Here is a 19041-nt window from a genome sequence, read left to right as displayed (position 1 = left end):
AAATGTCATTTACACAAATTTTAGGTTACATAGACAATATAAAAAAAGGCACACACACTATACTGTCCCATTAGGGATGTCCTAGTTTAGTCTTAGATTAGTTTTTTTTTTTTTCCCACTATTGCCCGGCTCCAACTACAAAGCCCTTGAACATAGAGATAAAGCAACACTGTACATTGCTAGAGTATTTAAATATTTCACGGTTGAACCACCAACATGCAGAATGTTCACACAACTCATGCCAACACAGCAACGCTCAGATCAAATGATGATGGCTGTGGTTTCCTTGTTCCTTAAATCTTCAGCTCAAGTCTGCATGAGTCGCACTTGAAATGTGCAGAGTGAGCCCCAGAAAATAAAAAAATTAAAAAGCTCAGGTTGAAGGTTTAAAAGTCGTGCAAGTCTTGCAAAGGATGTTTAATTTGTGATTGTCCTGTGAACCAACCTGACATCCAGTGCCTTTGAGGACATTTGAATGTATGGAGGACTTGTTTTATTTTTTCCCAATGTTTTGATGTCTCACTATAACAACTTCATGGCTTTCTGCTTAAATGTCTCCATATAGACACAGATGCCATTCATATATCGTTGAACCACTGAACAGTTCTCTCTACAACTAAAGTCATTAAAGAGTCAGAGAACCATAGTTTCAGATTTTTTTTTCACACCAACCAAATAAAACCCCCAAGGGAGATGTGATTTAATGCTGTTGTTTATTATAAGAGGCTCATCATGCCAAAGAAACAAGGAAGTGCTGACAAAAAGAAACAAAAACAAAACATGCTTACAAGGACTTCATCCTGTGTCAATCAGAGATTTAGAAGATCAACATTTAAAACTGAGAGATACACAACAGTCCCTCGGTACATAAGATTATGTGATCTTAGATAAATTATATCATGCTTTATGCTGAGCTGGTAAGTGGAACAACATTGGACTGCAATTCAGTACCTTGAGGCCAACACGTGATTGCTTCCTGAAAACCACTAATTATAATTGCCACGAAATTAAAACATATTTGATATATCTGTAAACATGATTTCATCAATGCTGCAGTATGTCATGCACCTGTATCGGTGTGCAATGCGGCTCACTGGGTCCCATGGAGTAACAGTCTATGTCACAAATTACTGACCTCTAGTGGCCGAAACAAAAAGGATACAGTTCTAATTTTAGGTTACTTCAAAATGTGCTTTAGGTTTAGGTGTCGGTTATTTAAAAAAAAAAAATCCTGGACACATTATAGAAATAATTAAGAGATTTTGAGGCCAAATATTGAAAAAAAAAAAAAAAAAAAAAAGTTCAAAAAGTTCAGATGTACCTGCTCCATCTCTGTCCGTAAACCGCCCACACAACGCTGGAAATGTTGATGATTAATGCGGCATTCACAAGCCCATATTCAGCTTGTAACTTATATGACTACAGTGGTAAATATAACTTGAAAGCCTTTAAAGTGCCACTAAATGGCAAAAAACGGCAAAGTGGCCTGTCTGAGGATTGTTTTACATGGTGGCTGTTGTTTTCCTTTGGCAATCAAATCACACACGGACAGAATTTTGAACAGCAAGGGAAAAGATGGGTGAAATACAAGTAAGACGTGGGTCTGAAACAATGCCTTGATGGATTCCTTAAATGGGGTGAGTTGTAGGTACTACTTTCACCACTTTAGTAGATTTTGATCAGTCGACTTAATAATCCTGTCCATTTACACATCGCGTATCGAAAAACAAAACCCGGTTACCATGGTAAATCTCGATGTTGTTAGCTAGTTCATGTTTTTGACCGGAACCTGAAGGCAACACGGCATTGCTTTACTTTACTGAGCTGAGGAGGTAGCCTCTCCAACAAAAAAAGTTTCGTTTGCGCTTCAAAACGTGAGTTTTGATGTTTGTGTTTCTTCTTATTCACTCGTCTAGACCACAGAGACGTAACGCAAGGGTTTGGTGGCGTTTTCTTCAGCTATTTTGTCAGCGTAACAAGAAATAAACTTAGAGCTGAAATCTGGGAGAGCCAATGGAGCTCAATTGTATGGATGCAGATGAGGCACGATGCTAGCTAGCTAACTAGCTCCTAAGGTAAGAGCAAAAAGAAATGGCATTGTAAGTTTTGTTTAACAATGTTTGTGTGGATGTGCGCAGGGGGAGTTGGTTATTTAGGGTTAATGAACGTACCGTTCCTTTGAAAATAAGTAACTGCAACCAGAGAATAAAAGTTTTGGGAAACGCTCACCACTAAGGCGAGTTTAAAACTTTGCTAAACTGTTGAAAGCTGAGGCCCACCAACTCTATGAAGCTGACTGAGCGAGTGGGTAAAAAGGATGAAGACATGTCACATTTCTTTATTTATTTACTCAGTTTTACCCCTGAGAGATTTTTTTTTTATCTGACATATATAGTTCACATCTCAAGTTGGTCCACTTTTGGGGGAAGCCAGTTGTACTGTTTTAAATCTACTTGCATTGGCAAGATGTCTTCAGATTTACATTACAGGTGTATATTTATTATTTATGTCATTGTTTTTAGTTAGAAACATCCATAATACATTTCCCCAGCATCAACTTTAACATGGAGGTAAACCACCGTTACAGATTTATCAGTTATTCTGTCCAGGACATTGAACTGTGAGTTTATTCTTTCTTTCTGTTTTGTGCCAAACCAGAGTTTAAAGGTGTACCATAAGCTTTACAGAGATGTCACACTGCACTGACTAGCAGAGAAGTAATGAACTTGCAACATCCTCTTTCAACAGAAAATCACAACACGAAGAAAACATACCTGAGAGGAACTATGAAATTCAAGTTGCAGTTTGTTTTTTGGTGCTGTCTTGCATGCTTTTCCATTTAGCCCTGTTACACGATTGTAGTTGAACAGTATACGTACCCTATCCAGTTGACACATAATTTACAAAAAGGTTAACTGGACATATCAGAAACTTGATTATATTATTTTGTCTTTTGTCTCTATAAAGATTTTTTTTCAGTGCAGTTGTCCCATTTGTTAGCTTGTAATTTCTGTGCATTCAGAGATTTCTGCTGTCTACACATACCTGAGGATTGACCTGCTGTAAGCTAAAACATTGTCCAAACCTACATAACTTTGTTTTCAATTCTCAAAAAGATCCCAAAGTTTCCAGAGATATCATTAATATCAGGCTTAAGTTTGGTAAGTTAGTATAAAATGAAACACAAGGCACTGAAAATCTTTCCACTTAATGAGATGTCACAGCCATGTATTGTTTCCGTTATAGTTTCACAGAGGTTTTGGGTTTCTACATTTCACTCATTGTAAACTCTTATAGTTTCAATGAAGAGCTTGAACAAGCTAAAACAGAACACATGTACATTCAGGAACAGTCTGATTTTTAAAGCTGCTTACGAGGAGCTGAAATGCTGTTGATTTGTTTGAGCTTGTTCACTCTCAGTCAAAGTCTAGGGCTTGGTCACAATTTAGAATAGGCTTTTATTTACATGGTGGTGTACAAACGTCTAATTCAGCAGTCCACATCAGACTCACCACTCCGGCGTGCTTGCTCATTTGAGATACGTACAGTATTCATTTCACATCTTTATTATACTCAATTAGAGCCTTTAGGCAACACAAAGCTTAAAGTTGGCTGTAGGCAGAGAGAGGTGGGAGTGGAGGGAGCCCAGCAGCTCCAGGAGTTGCATTGTTTGCCTTTTAAAACCTCAGGGCCTGTGGTACCTTAGTTCAATTTCATAGCACTTTCTAATACCACAACTTTGAAGGACCATTATGGCAAAATGATCTATTAGCACCTGGCGGAAGAAGCAAGTTGTAAAATATTAAGGGAAAATGTGTGATCCCCTGGCAGCTGATGACTCCACATGCTGGCAGCAGTAGTCTGGCTGTAGACTTATAAAAGGGCTCAAGAATATTTAAAGAATTTGTTATGCCAGCTGCTGTGTTGCTCACACAAAGCCCTCTCTCTGTCTGTCAGGGACTTCTGGTTTATATAAACTACCCATGACATCCACCAACTGGCTACTTTAACACTGGATGGGTGTTTGTGTTGTACAGGAGTGGAGTGGGAAGCTGCTTAACTAGTCCTCACATCAAGCACGGTGGACTTCACTGCACACTTGTTGTAATTACATTATGCACAGAGTAAAACTGTGATGTGACAGATCTCCTTCCAACTCTTGAGTGTCACGCCACAAGCCTGTGTCTAAATAGGTTTTAAGATGTGTCTGAGAGCATTTCTCTTTTCACAGCTCTCTCTTGCTGTTGGTATTAGTTTTGATATGAGCTCTTGCAATCACTTTCTCATGATCAGAAGCGATAACTTATCCTTTGCATGACTACACTTCCCTTATATCTGATTTTAGGTTATCAAACTGTTTGGTATGCAGCCTGTTTACACAAGGCGCTGCTGCTGCTGTTCTTTTATATCGTTAACCTTAGAAGTGCTGGTCAGTGGTGGGTATTACCCCTCCCTTCAGACTTTCCTTACACCTTCTAGCTCACCTAGGTGAGCCTTCAGTTATTGCTTCAGCTTACTGTTAACTTACTAAGTACAACTTAATAGTTAATCTGATATGATATTTTATGAACAACTAATGATTATTTTCATTGTCAAATAATCAGAATTGTATAGTGTACGAATGTAATGTGAGAAAATAATGAAAAGTGCCCATCACAATCGAAATACTTTCAGTTTTTTAAGAAGCTGCAACCCTCGCCTATAGACAGGTCTAAATGATTGATCATGGCAGTTGCCCATTATTTTATCTAACTGATCCACTGACTGATTGCTTCAGCCCTACTTGTGTCTGCATGCCTGATATCTGTGAGATGTGGCCAGCTGTGCTCACACTGTGAAGCCTAAATGTAGAAGTTACAAAACCAAATATCTTCTGCTTTTGTCTCGTGGCTGCTGCTTTCTCGGTGCCATGTCATCTGAGAACTGATTCTTGAGTGTCTGGGAATTGCTTGGCCTTTTTTCAGGGTGTCTGTGCACCAACATTCCTGGAAAGCCAAAATGAATATTGAGATTCAGAATGAATGTGAGCCATGCAGTTACAGAGCAGGTGCTGCCTCTGGGTCTCTGTAAATCATGAGGACTATCCCACCACCATGTGTTTCCTTCTTTTTAATGGGAGCAAAAATGGCAGGCCCTTAGGATTGGTATTCAGGAAATAGGTGGAGAAAAGTGTCAGAGTTTATATGAAAATCTAAGATAGTGAATTAGTAAGTAATAATTGGTGATCTGTTTTTCTGACTGTTTAAACAGCCAGGAGATGGCAATAGTCACACATTTACCAGTTATTTGATCTTTGAACATGCAGAGCTGAAATGTCACAGCAGTTAGCATTGATTAATAATGGGTCATTGTGAGAAAGCAGTAGTCCAAGGCCCTCAGAGAGTCATTAACAGTCAGTCCTCTGTAACCACTGATGATGTTTGACTTTATTTATTTATTCTTAAACATTAGACAGTTTACAAAATGTCCCATATACCTGCTTCCAGATATTTCAAAGAGAACAAGATTCTTTGACTGCTGAAGTTTGTTGGTTACTAACATCATGTGGATAAACCGACTAGGGCGGCAACTAAGGAGTATTTTCGTTGTTGATTAATCTGCCCTATACTTCAATTAATCAATTTATCACATCTTTATTATACTCAATTAGAGCCTTTAGGCAACGCAAAGCTTAAAGTTGGCTGCAGGCAGAGAGAGGTGGGAGTGGAGGGAGCCATTTTTGCTTCAAAAATAATCGACTAACAAAATTGTTGGTAGTTGTTTATAACTGATTGATCGACGAAAACTGACATTATAGTTATAGCCTCAGATACTCATCATACAGATCATACTGTCTTATTTTTTTAATGTATGTATGCATATGTGTGTGTGTGTGTGTGTGTGTGTATATAGTGAGATAGAGAGAGCATTAGTTCTTTTGTAATGGACACATGGCCAGGTTGCTAACACCCATCTATAAGTATACTGATAGGAGGGTAAAGTGAAGTGTAATTTCTCAGTACCTTGGTCATTGTTGTTGACACAGTTTCAGACTCAGCACAGGAGTGCTGAGTTATATGATACTGACTCAAGTGCTCAGCCCTCTCTGTATGAGGCCACTCCTCTTCAGCAGGCAGCTCTTTCTTAGTGGGCGAGTCTCTCATTCCTGTCCAGGCTCCACATAGCCTGGGCTTTGTGCATTTCCATTCAAGTTGTGAATTCTCAGGGACACTTTTCAGTCTTCGTTTTTCAGTAAGTAGATGTTTCATATGTGTGGGTTTTTTTAATTCATCCTCGGGCTGAATTCATTTGGATTAATGTGGTATGGCTTTCATTGTGTTAGTAATTTTTGAGTCAATTATTCATATTGAGACATTCGTGATTTTACACAAAATATGTCAGTGTGGTATGAGGGGTTTTTTTGTGGACACTTGACTTAAAATAGTGAGGTGAAAAATGCCTCCAGCTTGTGTTTTGTCATCTAGTACAGTTTCTTTGACACCTTCAAGACAGGGACAACTCCTCACCTGTTTGTTTGTTTGTGTGTGTGTTTGATTTCTTTAAACCTGTTCCTAGCAAAATGTACATATATGGATGTATTATTCTATTCAAAAATGGAAAATAGTTGGAAAACACACAAGAAAAATGTTTCCACACACATAAAACACTCAATCAGAAACATGCTCTAAACTGTATAGCGGTATAGCAGTTCTTCATAGTATAAAATCCTGCCCATCTACTGTGCATCAAACTGCTCTGGTAGTTGCGTTTCCCTGACGTGTGGTGGGTGGATGAGAGTCTTCAGGATTTTCAGGGGATTTCAGTGATCTGCACACAGCAAAACAAAAAATTCTCCAAAATGATTGGGTAGCCCAATTTGAAAGTACAGCATGTCTTTATAATGTTGGATAAAATTACCTCGCTGATCAGTCAATTAACTGATTAGTCGATCGGCGTGACTTTGAAATGAACAGAGCACTGAAATCTACAGATATTTTGATAATTGATTGATTAAGTTTAAGTTATTTAAGTCTCAAATAAAAGACCTTTTTTGAAATGTGAGGATTTCCAAGGAGACATCTTCATATTTGAAGATGTCTCCTTGGTCTCCGGGAACATGTGATGAGTATTTTTCTATATTTTTAGATGTATTATAGATGATTACTCTGTTAATGAAAAGAAACTATTCATAGATGAGTTGATAATGAAAATGATTGTTCCTTGCAGCCCTTTATGATTTTAGCTGTTATCCAGTTGATCTGCGATGTGATCCTCACACACTAACTGCTGCTTGTAGTTTTGTAGCATTAGTATGATTGTGTTCACCCACTGACCAGCATACAGATCAATACCTGGCAAATTCAAAGCTGTTTAGTATTTTTTCAACCCAACAATTTACAGTTGTTTGCCAGAGGTAACAGTAAATATAAAAGATAATGTTGTTTTAGTTGTTCAATTTTAAGTTTACAATCTTGTTGTTTTTGTGCCCAAACACATTAGTAAGTAATCTGTGGGAGTGAAGAAGAAGCGTCCAGTCAAAGTCATATGAGATGTGTGGAGGATGTGTCATGTCCAGGATTGTAATGTTGTTGGATGTCAGGCTGTAGTTCAAACAACATTGCGGCAGAATCACTTCTTGTATGTTGTAGGTCACGACTTAACCACATGTAGTTGTTCCTCAAAGCAATGATCGGTGAGAAGCTTCCTACCGCGGGCCGAGGCTAACTTCCCTGTGCATTGTAATACGACCGCTGTCGCATTCCTGTATTCTCATAGTTAATAATCTAACCAACAAGCCTCACAGTTTTTCTTTGACACCAGTTGTGTATGTGGCTCATGCGTCCTGAGCCACTTATCAGAAGGAGATACTGGCGATCACATGACATAAGAGACAAATAAACAGGGTGTCACAGGAAACACCCTAGACTTGGTAACATGTGTGTGTACTCATGCTGTGGGAGACTATGACTACATCTGACTATGGCGTCAAGAGGGCATGTCACACCTGAATCATTGAAGCAACAGGTTACTAGGTTATGTCACGGGCAGTCTTTGGAAAGCTTGTGCTAATCCTATTTGGACTAAGACTCGCTTTTCTTTGTAGCCAAGCAACTAGTTGCTTGTAATCAAATTTTAACATTCAGGTATTTATTTGTCCTTCTCCCGTGTTTGGACTCCCACAGGCTGCAGGCTCAAACACTGTGCTGCTTTCTGAGCCGAATCGTTACAGTTTGAATCAGTTTTGGTTTGCTCTTCTGAAGCTTTGCCAACACAAGACAGTAGAAGCTTTATGAAATGAAATAAAGACAGAGTGGGATGTTAAAGGTTGTTTACTCCTCATAAAATCTTGGGAAATTCTTGGCTTTCTTTGGTAGAATCTGCCGTTTGTGTGGGGCATTATAATACTCCAGAATTCAGTTAAGGTTAAAATTTTAGACTTTGTCAGTCATCAGTCGTCATTGGATCGATTTATTGAATAGTTTAACAGTGTGAAACAAAAAATCTTTGACTTTTATGAAGTTCAGGTTGATGTTGTTGAAAATAGTGATGACCTCTAAAACCGAAATCACACTTTACAGGACATGGTGAGCATCAACGCTATCCTTTGCCTCCAGTGAAGAACAGCTACAGGAAGTCGATCTACTGATATGGAAGGCAACGGAGAGATCAGCGACACTGACAGCGGCATCATCCTTCATTCAGGTAAGACACTTTTATGTGTCCCCCAGGCATTTTCAAAATATGTCACGTCATGTCTAAATTCTACACATTTTTGTGTTCAGTGCATTAACCTGCTGTGAAGCTGCATTTCAAAATAATGCTCTTCTCAGTACAAAACAACTTGATGGAGCAGACATCTTTATTGAATCTCTTTAATTAATGTGAAGACAGAAAGTGGCTTTAAGTCAATAGTTGTTTCAGACATTTGAGCAGTAACTTATCAAAATGTACTTTGACTCTTCAGGCTTAAAGAAATAGTTTTACAAATCTGTGTGAGGCCAAAATCTTTGTGAAGTGTACATTTGTTTAAAAAAACAAAAAACAAAAAAATGAGGCACTGTGAGAATAATCTCTCAGTTTACTTCAGCATGTTTGTGTTGAGAGCCACAAGTTAAATGGCAAAGTGACTATTTTAGGCCCAGTTACCAGTCACATGACAGAGCTGCTGTTCCTTCTTCTAACTAACCAATATCTACTATTTCAAATGTATAGTGACTTTCAAGTAAGGATGTTGTTGTTCTGCCAGCAATGCAGTTTATTTTTATCTGCCTGTTGTGTAATTCATAGCTTAAAAAGAAGAGGAAATTATCTTCTGACACATTTCACCACTTTTTTGTCTTCAGTAACGTCACACTCGTGCTTCATTCAATATCTAGCAAAATGACTTCCTTTCAGAGCATAACACAATCCTAGATGATTAGATGGAGCAAACAAGTACTGCTGTAATTCGGTTGGCAGGAGAGACCTCAATCATCGATAGATAATCAACTCCACACTCCAGCACACACCAAATTAAATTTGTATTAAGTAGTCACTCCAGCAAGTTCAAAACAAGTGCAAGCCATCTACTTTGTTAAGGAAAACAAGTTGTCATGTGAAAACTCAGGCAGGGACTAAAATGCATGTGGTCCACTGTGACTTGCAGCCAGATTAGTTGCTGTATCCTGCAGCACGTGGAAGATGCTGTGCAGACTATTTGAAAACTGCTTCATGTTTTGCTCTCAAATGCAAGCAAATGGTAAAAAGACTATGAACGAACCAGAGTTAAGATTTTATTCAGGAGAAAATTCAGCCCTGTTACTGTTTTATGTATTTGTGAATACTGGAGCTGAAACAGTTGATAAGTTGATTTGCGGAAAATAAATCTTTAACAGTTTTTCTGCATTATTCCTCCAGCACCTATGGTAAAAATAACATAGAATAAACAGCAGTCTTGGGTTGTTGTTTTTTTTTTTTTGCTGCGCCTGGTAGTGTCTACTGATTAGTTACGGCCTGTCTGACATTCCTAGCGCCTTAATTGAGCCACGTGACGTCTTCCCTATACAATGAAAATGTGTCCACCTACAAAGAATGGGGGGATTGTCACCATAGGAAGAGGAATTCTTTGCTCCATTGTTGTGCTGTCACACTTCTTTCCTGTCGCACCTCAGATGATTGTCAGTACCTGCAGGGATTCTGTTAATAATCTCTGAAGGTATGTGGCGCTCAGTGCATTTTGCCTGAAGCCACTCCTACAGCTCTGAGACTAATCTTAATGTCATTAGTCACCAAGGCTACAGACAGCACCAGTCGAACGCTCACACATTGTTTATAGTTACAAAGATGCTGACACTCGTTCTGCAGTTTCAGTGTCACTGATGAAAACAACGATACAAACAAAAGGTATGTTCTTCTGATTGAATCTAACCCTTGTGTTGGCCACAGTGGGCTCCAGATTTAATCTGAATATGATGCAAGTGTACTTTGTAGATAAAATAGCATATCGGGTTCATGGTGTGATCTTGCATTCTTGGAATGATTTAAGGAATATAAAGCAACAAAAGAAATAGAGATTAAAACTAAATGGAACCAGGTTAACAGGCACAAGGTTAAGAAAGAAGATGCAAAGCAAACAGCTCCACCAGCCTCTAAAATGACTACAGAGATAAATCAACTCCTTCTGTGACACTGTTCGAAAATACTGAACAAAAACTCACACTTAAATCACACTTAAGTCACATAATCTCAGATGAGTGCATTTGCTCTTTTCCTGTTGCATGACGCAGGCTCTGACAGCCCGACGACGCATACGAAGGATGTGAACACACACACTCGAGCCATGAAACTGAAACACCAGGCTCTCCAAGACCGACTGGAGTGCTGCTTACTGGAGCTGAAGAAACTCTGCATCCGTGAAGCTGTGAGTAAATGAAATAAACGAAGCAACAAGTCAACAGACGAAAAACTAACGAGGCTGCACAAAAGTTACGTTAAATACATGTTACAGAACAAATGAGTCACATAATAATGATAATCCATGTTCATTAAAATCTTAATGACTGTTTTAGTAGACCTACAATGCAAGGTACACTCACCATATTGCCATATTTCACACGATTAAGCAGCTTTTCTGAAGGATTAAATAGGTGGAGTAGCTCCGTGGCAGGATGTACAATGACACATTTTACTGCAGGTTAACAAAGTAACCTGCAAGAGGGACATTTGGTACGTGTTCAGCCATGTCCACACTAATCGGGATGAATCACCGAATGGTGTTTGTGGTGTTGTGCCCTTGTTTTCAGATCATTCCCGATCTCTGTCACTGAGTGTGCACGGGACACTTGACCTGGGCAAATTAATAGCAGATCACAGGATAGTCATAGGTATTAAACACTCCATTTTCATACCACTATAAGAAAAGATTGGAGATTTTTTTTTAAAAATGCCACTTTGAGCAGCAGTTTCAAACAGATAATGGTCAAAAATAGTGACTGTGTATGGAATACCCCAAAAAAGCCCACAAGTTGATGCATTTTCAGATGTGTCTGCATTGACTTTCGTGTATCTTTAATGTCACAGTGGTAATGTCCAGTCAGGAGCTCCACTGAGAGGAAACAAAAGTTCTTTTAATATAACCTCCTCTCCTTTATGACCTTTGTGACATTATTATTTTGGCTTTTACCACTAAGCAGAATACAAACATCATCCCTTTCCTTTCAGATACATTGTGTACTGAAATTATAGCATGCAGAGATTTTTTTATTTCATGTATCATAGCTTTTGAAGAGGTTCAGCAAGTCGAAGCAATTCAAAGGTTCCAATAACAGCCTGTATTTGAATTCGGCATGAGACTTTTGTCACATGTCATCCCTTTCATTTTCAGTCTTTCCTGCCCTTCTCTCTCTCTCTCTCTCTCTCTCTCTCTCTCTCTCTCTCTCTCTCTCTCTCTCTCTCTCTCTCTCTCTCCCTGCACTGTGAACTATCATGAATAAAGGCTCATTAAGTGGTTTCACAAACTGGACACATACCCAGGTTTTGGAGTATTGCTGCCATGCGTAACTGTTCCAGGGTAAAATCCCAGGACTGATCATTCTTTCCTGTTGACACTTGGGCTGGGCACTCCTGTTGGGACATGCCTAGGTGAACTAATGGGAGACATGATGCCTCTCCCTTCTCTCAGTGACAAAGGAACAAGTAAGCTCAGTGGCCGCTCTCCTGTTTTTTGTCTGTCCGTAAAGGCGGCTGTCTAGGGATGACTCAAAGTCACGGTGTATAATGGCTGTTCTTAAATAAAATCAGTAACAGCGCATTGTCATGCTCTGAATTTGGTTTTGACACGGATATGTGTTACAGTGAGAAAGTGATACCAAAAGAATGTGTTGTGAAAGGATATCTCACAGAATTGTGCAACAGATTCCCTGAACCTATATGCCTCAACATGTAAGGAAGGCAAAGATACTTGTACATCATTTCAAAACTTTCCCAGGTATGGTTCATTGAACTCTCTGGAAAGATGTGCATGTCTTTATTTGAACAACTAAACGGAAGAGATACTTTAGTTTTGATTTATAAGATGTCTTTATTTTTGATCAACTGTGTCATCAAGCCTTCATCTGTCATTGGAAAAACAAACCTTTGGTCATTTCCAAACGTTGCTTTGTGGACAGCTGGATTTGAATTGTTGTTTGCGTTGTTTGTTTAGGAGTTGACAGGACGGCTGTCAGATGATTACCCTCTGCTGCCTGGAGAGAAGCCTCCACAGATTCACAGACGTATTGGAGCTGCTTTTAAACTGGATGCACAAAGCATCCCACGGGGAGCGGAGGTACGAGCAGCATTTAGAGCCTGCAAGACAGGATTTTTTTTTTTTTTTTAAACAAAGCATAAACCACAAAAGTCAGGAGTCACATTGTTGATCCTTTTTTCCAGGAGTCAGAACTGAGCATAGTGGATGCTGAGTTGGCGCTTCAGATGAAAATATACGAGGCAGCACGCAGGCTCTGCGAGGAGGATCACCTGAGTAAGGCTGTTAGAAAGAGTCGTTTGCAGCAGTGCAAGAGGGAGGAGAAGAAACTCAAGCAACTACAAGAGACGGCCTTTCAGCTGCGACTAGAGCACGGCCGATCATCACCACTTCCTGCTTTTAATATTACACAACAAGGTGAGACAAGAAGATAGTGTGGTGTCAAATCCTGTTCACACTTGTCTGTGCAGGGAATAAATTGATTTTCCCTGGAAAAATAGAAATGTGCCCTTCTAATCAAAGCATCTTGTCTGTTTCTGGGTTGGTTTTTTCAGATCTGGGTACATCTGATGACAGCTCCCTGTCTGATTCTGTAGTGCAAGATGAAGGTAAGACTTTCCCTGGCCCAAGTTTTTGTTTGCAGGCCAGTGTTGATTAAAGAATATTTATGAAGTTTGAAAGCTGGACAGTGTTTGTCATGTGACCAGACAACCATAAAACATGTGGCAATGTGAGCAAAGTCCAGCAAGTATTTGTCAGAGTTTCTGTTCATAAAAGTCTGCGGAGGAGATACATGGGTTTCGACACTAAATTATTATACCACACACCGTGTAATTTCTGTTTTTTTTTTAGAGGTGGCAAGCCAATCATCACAGCCATCCTCAGGACTCCCTTATCCAGTAGAGACTGATCCTCCCCAGCCTCCCCCACAGTTCTCCGTTGACGGCTCCTACATGTCTCCATCTGTGACTTCACAACCCACGCCGCTGACCCCGAGTCAGTCTCCTCACCCGCGTCTTGACTCTCCGCTGAGTTTCAGCTCAAGCCCAGCATGCGATGCTCCACCCATCCAACACTCCCCGTGGACAGAGTCTAGTCTGGACCAACCCTACCAGAAGAGCAAGAAGTCGCGCTCTTCCATCAAGACGAGGTAACACAGGCCATCTATCATGACGGCTTTCCTGTTCATCAAGTTTGTAGTGCTGGAAAAGCAAAGTGTGACCTATAGCACTTGGACTGTAGTAAGCTGTGGGAAATGCAGATCTTGCATTAACAAGCTTGTGAGTGAAAGGATGCTCGCTGGATTATTTGGAAGAGCTGGAAATAAAAACAAGAGGGTGGAGGTGACTACGAATTCAGCATAGTGGATCTGTACACACTGCATGGACATGAACTCATTTGTTTCCCTGGGTTGTCTTGTTACCATGTTTATGTTTCCGGTGCTGGTAGTGGTTTTTCATTGTGAAGACAACATGGAGCAGGTGGAAGAAACATTTCTTGTTATTTCTTTTCAATTTTGGTGGTAATAGTTCATAAACTAAAACAGTTCATCGCTCAAAGTCATTTCCAGTGCAAACCCTCTCTTTACTGTCATTGTTTCTGCCCTGGATCACGACATAGACGTCTGTGTCAGTGTTCATCAGTGTACAACACTGCCATCTGCTTTTGCACTGGTGCTGCAACAGCCAGTGTGAAGAGCACAGGGCTATAAATCTTAGTAATTTATAGTGACAGCTTCACACAGAAGTATCATTCATCTTTATTGTCCAGTAGTCGATTGCTGCAATAAAAAGCTCCAAACTGTGATTATGGGTGTTCAGTTTTGACAGTGTAATAGATCAGTGTTGTTCTCATCTACTTAAAACATCAACAGAGGCAATGCAGCAATCGTTTTTGGAATATGTTAAAATCCTTTAAACCAAGCTGCATTTATTTGAGTTAGCAGTTTTGTCTAGGTATTTTTTAAGTTGTTAAGATTCGTTGATCAAACACAAATTGTGCTGCAACTCTGTGTACTCAGCAGTCCGGCCAAAAGTGAGCTGTTGCCACCGTTGGAGACATGCTTAGCCCAGTCTGCAGCTCTGCCACAGCAACTCTCCCATCTGAGGCTGAGCCGCACCCAGTCAAATAGCACGCCCTCCACACCAGAGATGCGCGTGCACAGACAACTCTCCCTCAGGTAGCCACATCTACACATGACATCCACACATGATATCCACAGTACTGTGTATTAGAAGTAATACACCTGTGTTGTTCATGTAGTTAAGAGTAAATCACAGTGATATCATTTAGGTTCACAACTTCATTTATTTAAAAAAAAATCTGTGAGATGGACACATTTAGAATTTGTGCAGTTTCTTTGTTGAGTAGCCTCGTTCTTGTAGTTGCTATATAAAATTGCTGTGATTTCCACAGGTTGTCCAACCCTGACTCTTCACATGAAAAGGACCGTGGTCGCACCAGAGGTCCAAGGAGGCGACTGACAGAATACACAGTAACTTTACCAGAGACGCCTCCCCCTGTGGTGAATTATGGAAGCCATGCTAACTCTGAGGATAGCCACTCAGAGCACTCTTACAATAGCTCCCCGTGTCAGGAGTTGCCCTGTGATTTGCCCAAACACTTTCAACCTGCATTCCCGCACTCTAGCCCAGTTGGCAGCTACGGACCTCAAGTCTTCCCACGCACTGGCTTTTACCACAATTCCAGGCACCAGTCCAGCCCCACATTTCAGAAAGCCTATTACAATGAAATGGTCTATTCACCTGATATGGACATTGCACGGAGCTATTACGCCCAGCAGGCTCCCTGTCCTTCCAGCAGATATGACTATTGGTATAAAGACCCCGCTTTCCCTCATCAAAGAGCACAGAGGCCTTTACCTCCTGATATCAGACTCTCCCCCTCCCCAGCTCAATGGGACCACCCAAACTACTGCTCCAGTGGTGTCCCACGACAACTGGTGAGTGAACATCTCAAGTCATGGCATCGGCGCAGTCAGGCGAAATCACCCAGGTCCCGCTCTCTTGACCGACAGGGAGCAGTCAGAGTCAAAAACATGTCCGTTCGGGAGACACCCTGCTACCAAAATCCAACGTACCATGAACAGGTAACCACACTAAACTATCTTTATCTATGTCTAACAGTCTGGCAGTAGAGATTACAAACAATTTGTCAGTAATTAATGAGTAATTAAATTTTTGGATTTCTTGTCAGGACAAGAAATCATTTTTACTTATAACACAAGCTTCTCTGGAAAAGTCTGAATGCAGCAGCAACGTGTTTTTCTTTGTTTCTTTCTTTACGGTAATGGAGAACTGCTGAATATATACTGAGATATGAAATTTAACACCAGTAATGTGTGACTTTGAGTATGAGCGGCAGATACATCTGCATATTACCAAATGGTGGTGTTTTCTGATTGAGTCATCATCCTGAAACGATTGCTGCTTTTTTCTGTCGCTGACTTTTAGGTTCTCCAGAGAAGGACTCTTCAAAGAACCGCAGACGACACTCAAGGGCACTGGGTTGTAGACGATGGCTCTCACTTCATAAGTCAAGTATAAAGAGATGAAAGTCGGGCACCAAACTGAGCGTGATCACTCAAAGGCTGTAACTGGATCAGTTCCCATTAAACCAAAGTGAAGTAGTGAGAAAATCAAGTTGGATTAACTGTTAATGCCCATAGAGAATTATTTTTTTCATGAAAGCTCACATCGTCCTCTTTACCCGCCGGCCTGTCTTCTGGCATACAGCAGGAGGATGAAATTCAATCCAGTACAACAACAACGCAAACTATGGCCAGAGTTACTATAAAGTTGAAACAACACCCGTGACACATTCTGAGTAAAGCTCATTGAAGAGCAGTTGTATTGGATTTGGAGTAAAACTGTAAAGTGTGACTGTTGTTTTCATCCACTCTCTGTATGCGGTTCTGTAATAACAGGTACAAATTAAGCATTGTGTGCTTGTTAAATGATATGAATGCAAAACGGGACAAATGCTATTTATTGTTATGTGCAAGTGAGGTGTCTTACGTCTGATGCCATAAATCAGTTTCCAGCTCAATACTGGTTTATCAGTTTCTCAGAAAGCAGAGTCTCATCATCCCATAGTTTCTGTGTTATGAAATACAGAGTCTTTGTGCAAATGTAAGATAATCACAAATGAAATGGCAATGGGCACCAAACTGGTTGCAGACAGCAGGAGCTCTTACACAGCAATAGACACTAAATTTGCTTATTGTAATTAGATATCGAGAAATGTGATTGTTTTGAAAATAACTTTTCATTCGGGTCATGTTAATTTAAGACCAATTATGATTTCTTTCACGTTAAATCAATATCAGATGTAAAGAAGTCAGGTAAGCTGCTTTATGTACTTGATCATGTGATGTGACTTTCTTTAGCCAAAAACACACAAGTAGCCAAATAATGCTAAATGTGGGAGAATCAAGAATGAGATGCTCTGTTCTTGCTTTTTTTTTAGTTTGAGAATAAGGGTCTCCCATTCATCTAGCCTTATGAAGGAAATAAATCCATGGTAAAATAATGTAAATGAGCAACATATCCCTTTTTGAAGTGTTTGTAATGTTATATTGATTTTAGTCACCATGTTAATGAACTTGAGCTGCTTAAATTTAAGTTCCAGGTTTGTCCTCTGTCGCTTAGTCTTGGAGTCAAATTCGTCTTGTTTTTATACTTACACATGTCTGTGACTGTACCAGTTAACTTGAATTTCTGACTGATTTAATCAAAAGTTGAAACTAGAAATTAACTCACTCACATGAGATGCAAAGTAGCATGTTAAGACAAAAGCAGAGTCTTGATGTTTGGCAGCTATTACTGTATCAATAGAAATGTCCTGAGCTTTAACTGTATCTTTTTCAGTGTCTCGTAAAGTGTTTTTAGCACCAGATTTAACTCTAAGGTGAATGGTATTCAACACACTGCCAGTATGTGATGTACACAAGCAGAAACCCACGTCTCTCAGCCAAGCGAGATTTTATTATAGATCATTAAAGAATTAGAGTTGATTACTACAAATGCAGCAACAGCTATACACTGACTGGTCTCACACAGTGATCTATTTATGTATTAATTTATTGTGATTTGCACCATTGGACCCGTGGAAAGTCAGACTTGAAATAGAAGAAGACATGGACCTGAGTTTGCAAAATCTAGCAGCAGTAAAGACTGTGTGTAGTTTTTTATATATATATATGAAAGAACAGACCACAATCATGTTACCTTGTGTGCTGTGTGCCTCTTTTTCTCTTTTTTACTGTTTTCTATTTATCAGTTACAGTAGTTTAAGTGAACCTACTAATGTGTTACATTGCTGTTTTTTAAAGATCTGTGAAAATGTTTTTCCTGTGGAAGTAAATAAAGAGTAATGTTGTGTATTGTTGTGTTTCATTTACTCATGCCATGTGCTGTCCCATTTAGCTGCTTCTGTTTCATGCTCCTAATACTGTGCATGCTCATGACTTAATGTCATTAATATTACCTGAGAGTTGTGTACTTAAAGGTTGTTATTTGTAAAGGGAAATGTTTAATGGGAATAAAGTAATTAGTTATATAATGAGTTGAGGAAAGGGGCTGAGGAAATATTTGATGTTTTGGTACTTGGTAACTGCCATGCAGACTTCAAACCAAAGCATATTTCTCTATGCAGCGATTCATAGTTTAGGACACCTTTGACATACAATATGTGCTATATGTTATTCTTACCCTCTGAAACACAATGTTTGTCTCTTTGATAGGACCCACTATTTTGTATGTAAGATGTACAAAGGGTATGGACCTGCTTTAGAAAAATGGCAAAGTGTTTTTTGTTTGTTTTTTGTTTGTTTTGTTTTGTTTTTTAATCAGAGTAGGCAGCCATCTGTCATGACAGACTGAGAGAATGGAGACTTTCATGCAACCACATATTTTATCTCGTACTCTGGTATGTAGAGCTGCGTTGTGCAATGCACCAGCCTCTTCAACTTTTTTTGTGACTCACTGTGAATTATTTCTCCAGGTTACTCACTGTATTAAAACGGTAACATGCAGTATTTCTGGCATGTGTGGTATTTCCACAGTGCATTTCAGACAGGTTTGATAAGTAAGAGCTGCTTTAAAAAAAAAGCTGAACAACAATGCTTGTAATGGGCTACATGTCTGTTAGGACTACTGTAATTTTGAAATGATTAACATTTCACATTTAAGATTAAGTTATTCAGTTTAAATCATTTTTGATGTTCAAGAAGTAAATGTAAACAAATTAAGGCTTTTCTAAGTAAACAGTATAAAAATGTTGGGTTTTCCACACGTGAATAAGTACTTTTATTTTGA

The 19041-nt window shown here is 39.5% G+C and overlaps 1 protein-coding gene across 3 annotated transcripts; it reads left to right on the top strand.

The window, feature by feature from the left end:
• The first annotated feature begins 1855 nt into the window (after positions 1-1855).
• inavab (innate immunity activator b) lies at positions 1856-18093 on the top strand. Of its 3 annotated transcripts, none has more exons than XM_041034799.1 (10): positions 1856-2075; positions 8559-8682; positions 10746-10879; positions 12662-12784; positions 12889-13120; positions 13258-13311; positions 13556-13853; positions 14727-14882; positions 15119-15812; positions 16177-18093. In XM_041034799.1, the coding sequence occupies exons 2-10, from the start codon at positions 8628-8630 to the stop codon at positions 16267-16269; spliced, it is 1839 nt and encodes a 612-aa protein (XP_040890733.1). In that variant the 5' UTR covers positions 1856-2075; positions 8559-8627; the 3' UTR covers positions 16270-18093. The 3 variants fall into 3 exon arrangements, with proteins under 3 accessions (XP_040890733.1, XP_040890731.1, XP_040890732.1); XM_041034797.1 differs by having other exon boundaries at positions 1857-2075; positions 14724-14882; XM_041034798.1 differs by lacking the exon at positions 1856-2075 and adding an exon at positions 6152-6231 and having other exon boundaries at positions 14724-14882.
• Positions 18094-19041: the final 948 nt, after the last annotated feature.

Source organism: Toxotes jaculatrix, chromosome 3, assembly GCF_017976425.1.
Source record: "Toxotes jaculatrix isolate fToxJac2 chromosome 3, fToxJac2.pri, whole genome shotgun sequence".
Lineage (NCBI taxonomy): Eukaryota > Metazoa > Chordata > Actinopteri > Toxotidae > Toxotes > Toxotes jaculatrix.
This window is presented reverse-complemented; position numbering and strand designations above follow the sequence as displayed.

Coding starts and splice junctions, on each gene's coding strand:
- inavab (XM_041034797.1), top strand. CDS start 8,628: ATGGAAGGCAACGGAGAGATCAGCGACACTGACAGCGGCATCATCCTT. Junction 10,880..12,661: donor AACTCTGCATCCGTGAAGCT/GTGAGTAAATGA, acceptor TTGTTTGTTTAG/GAGTTGACAGGACGGCTGTC. Junction 15,813..16,176: donor ATCCAACGTACCATGAACAG/GTAACCACACTA, acceptor GCTGACTTTTAG/GTTCTCCAGAGAAGGACTCT.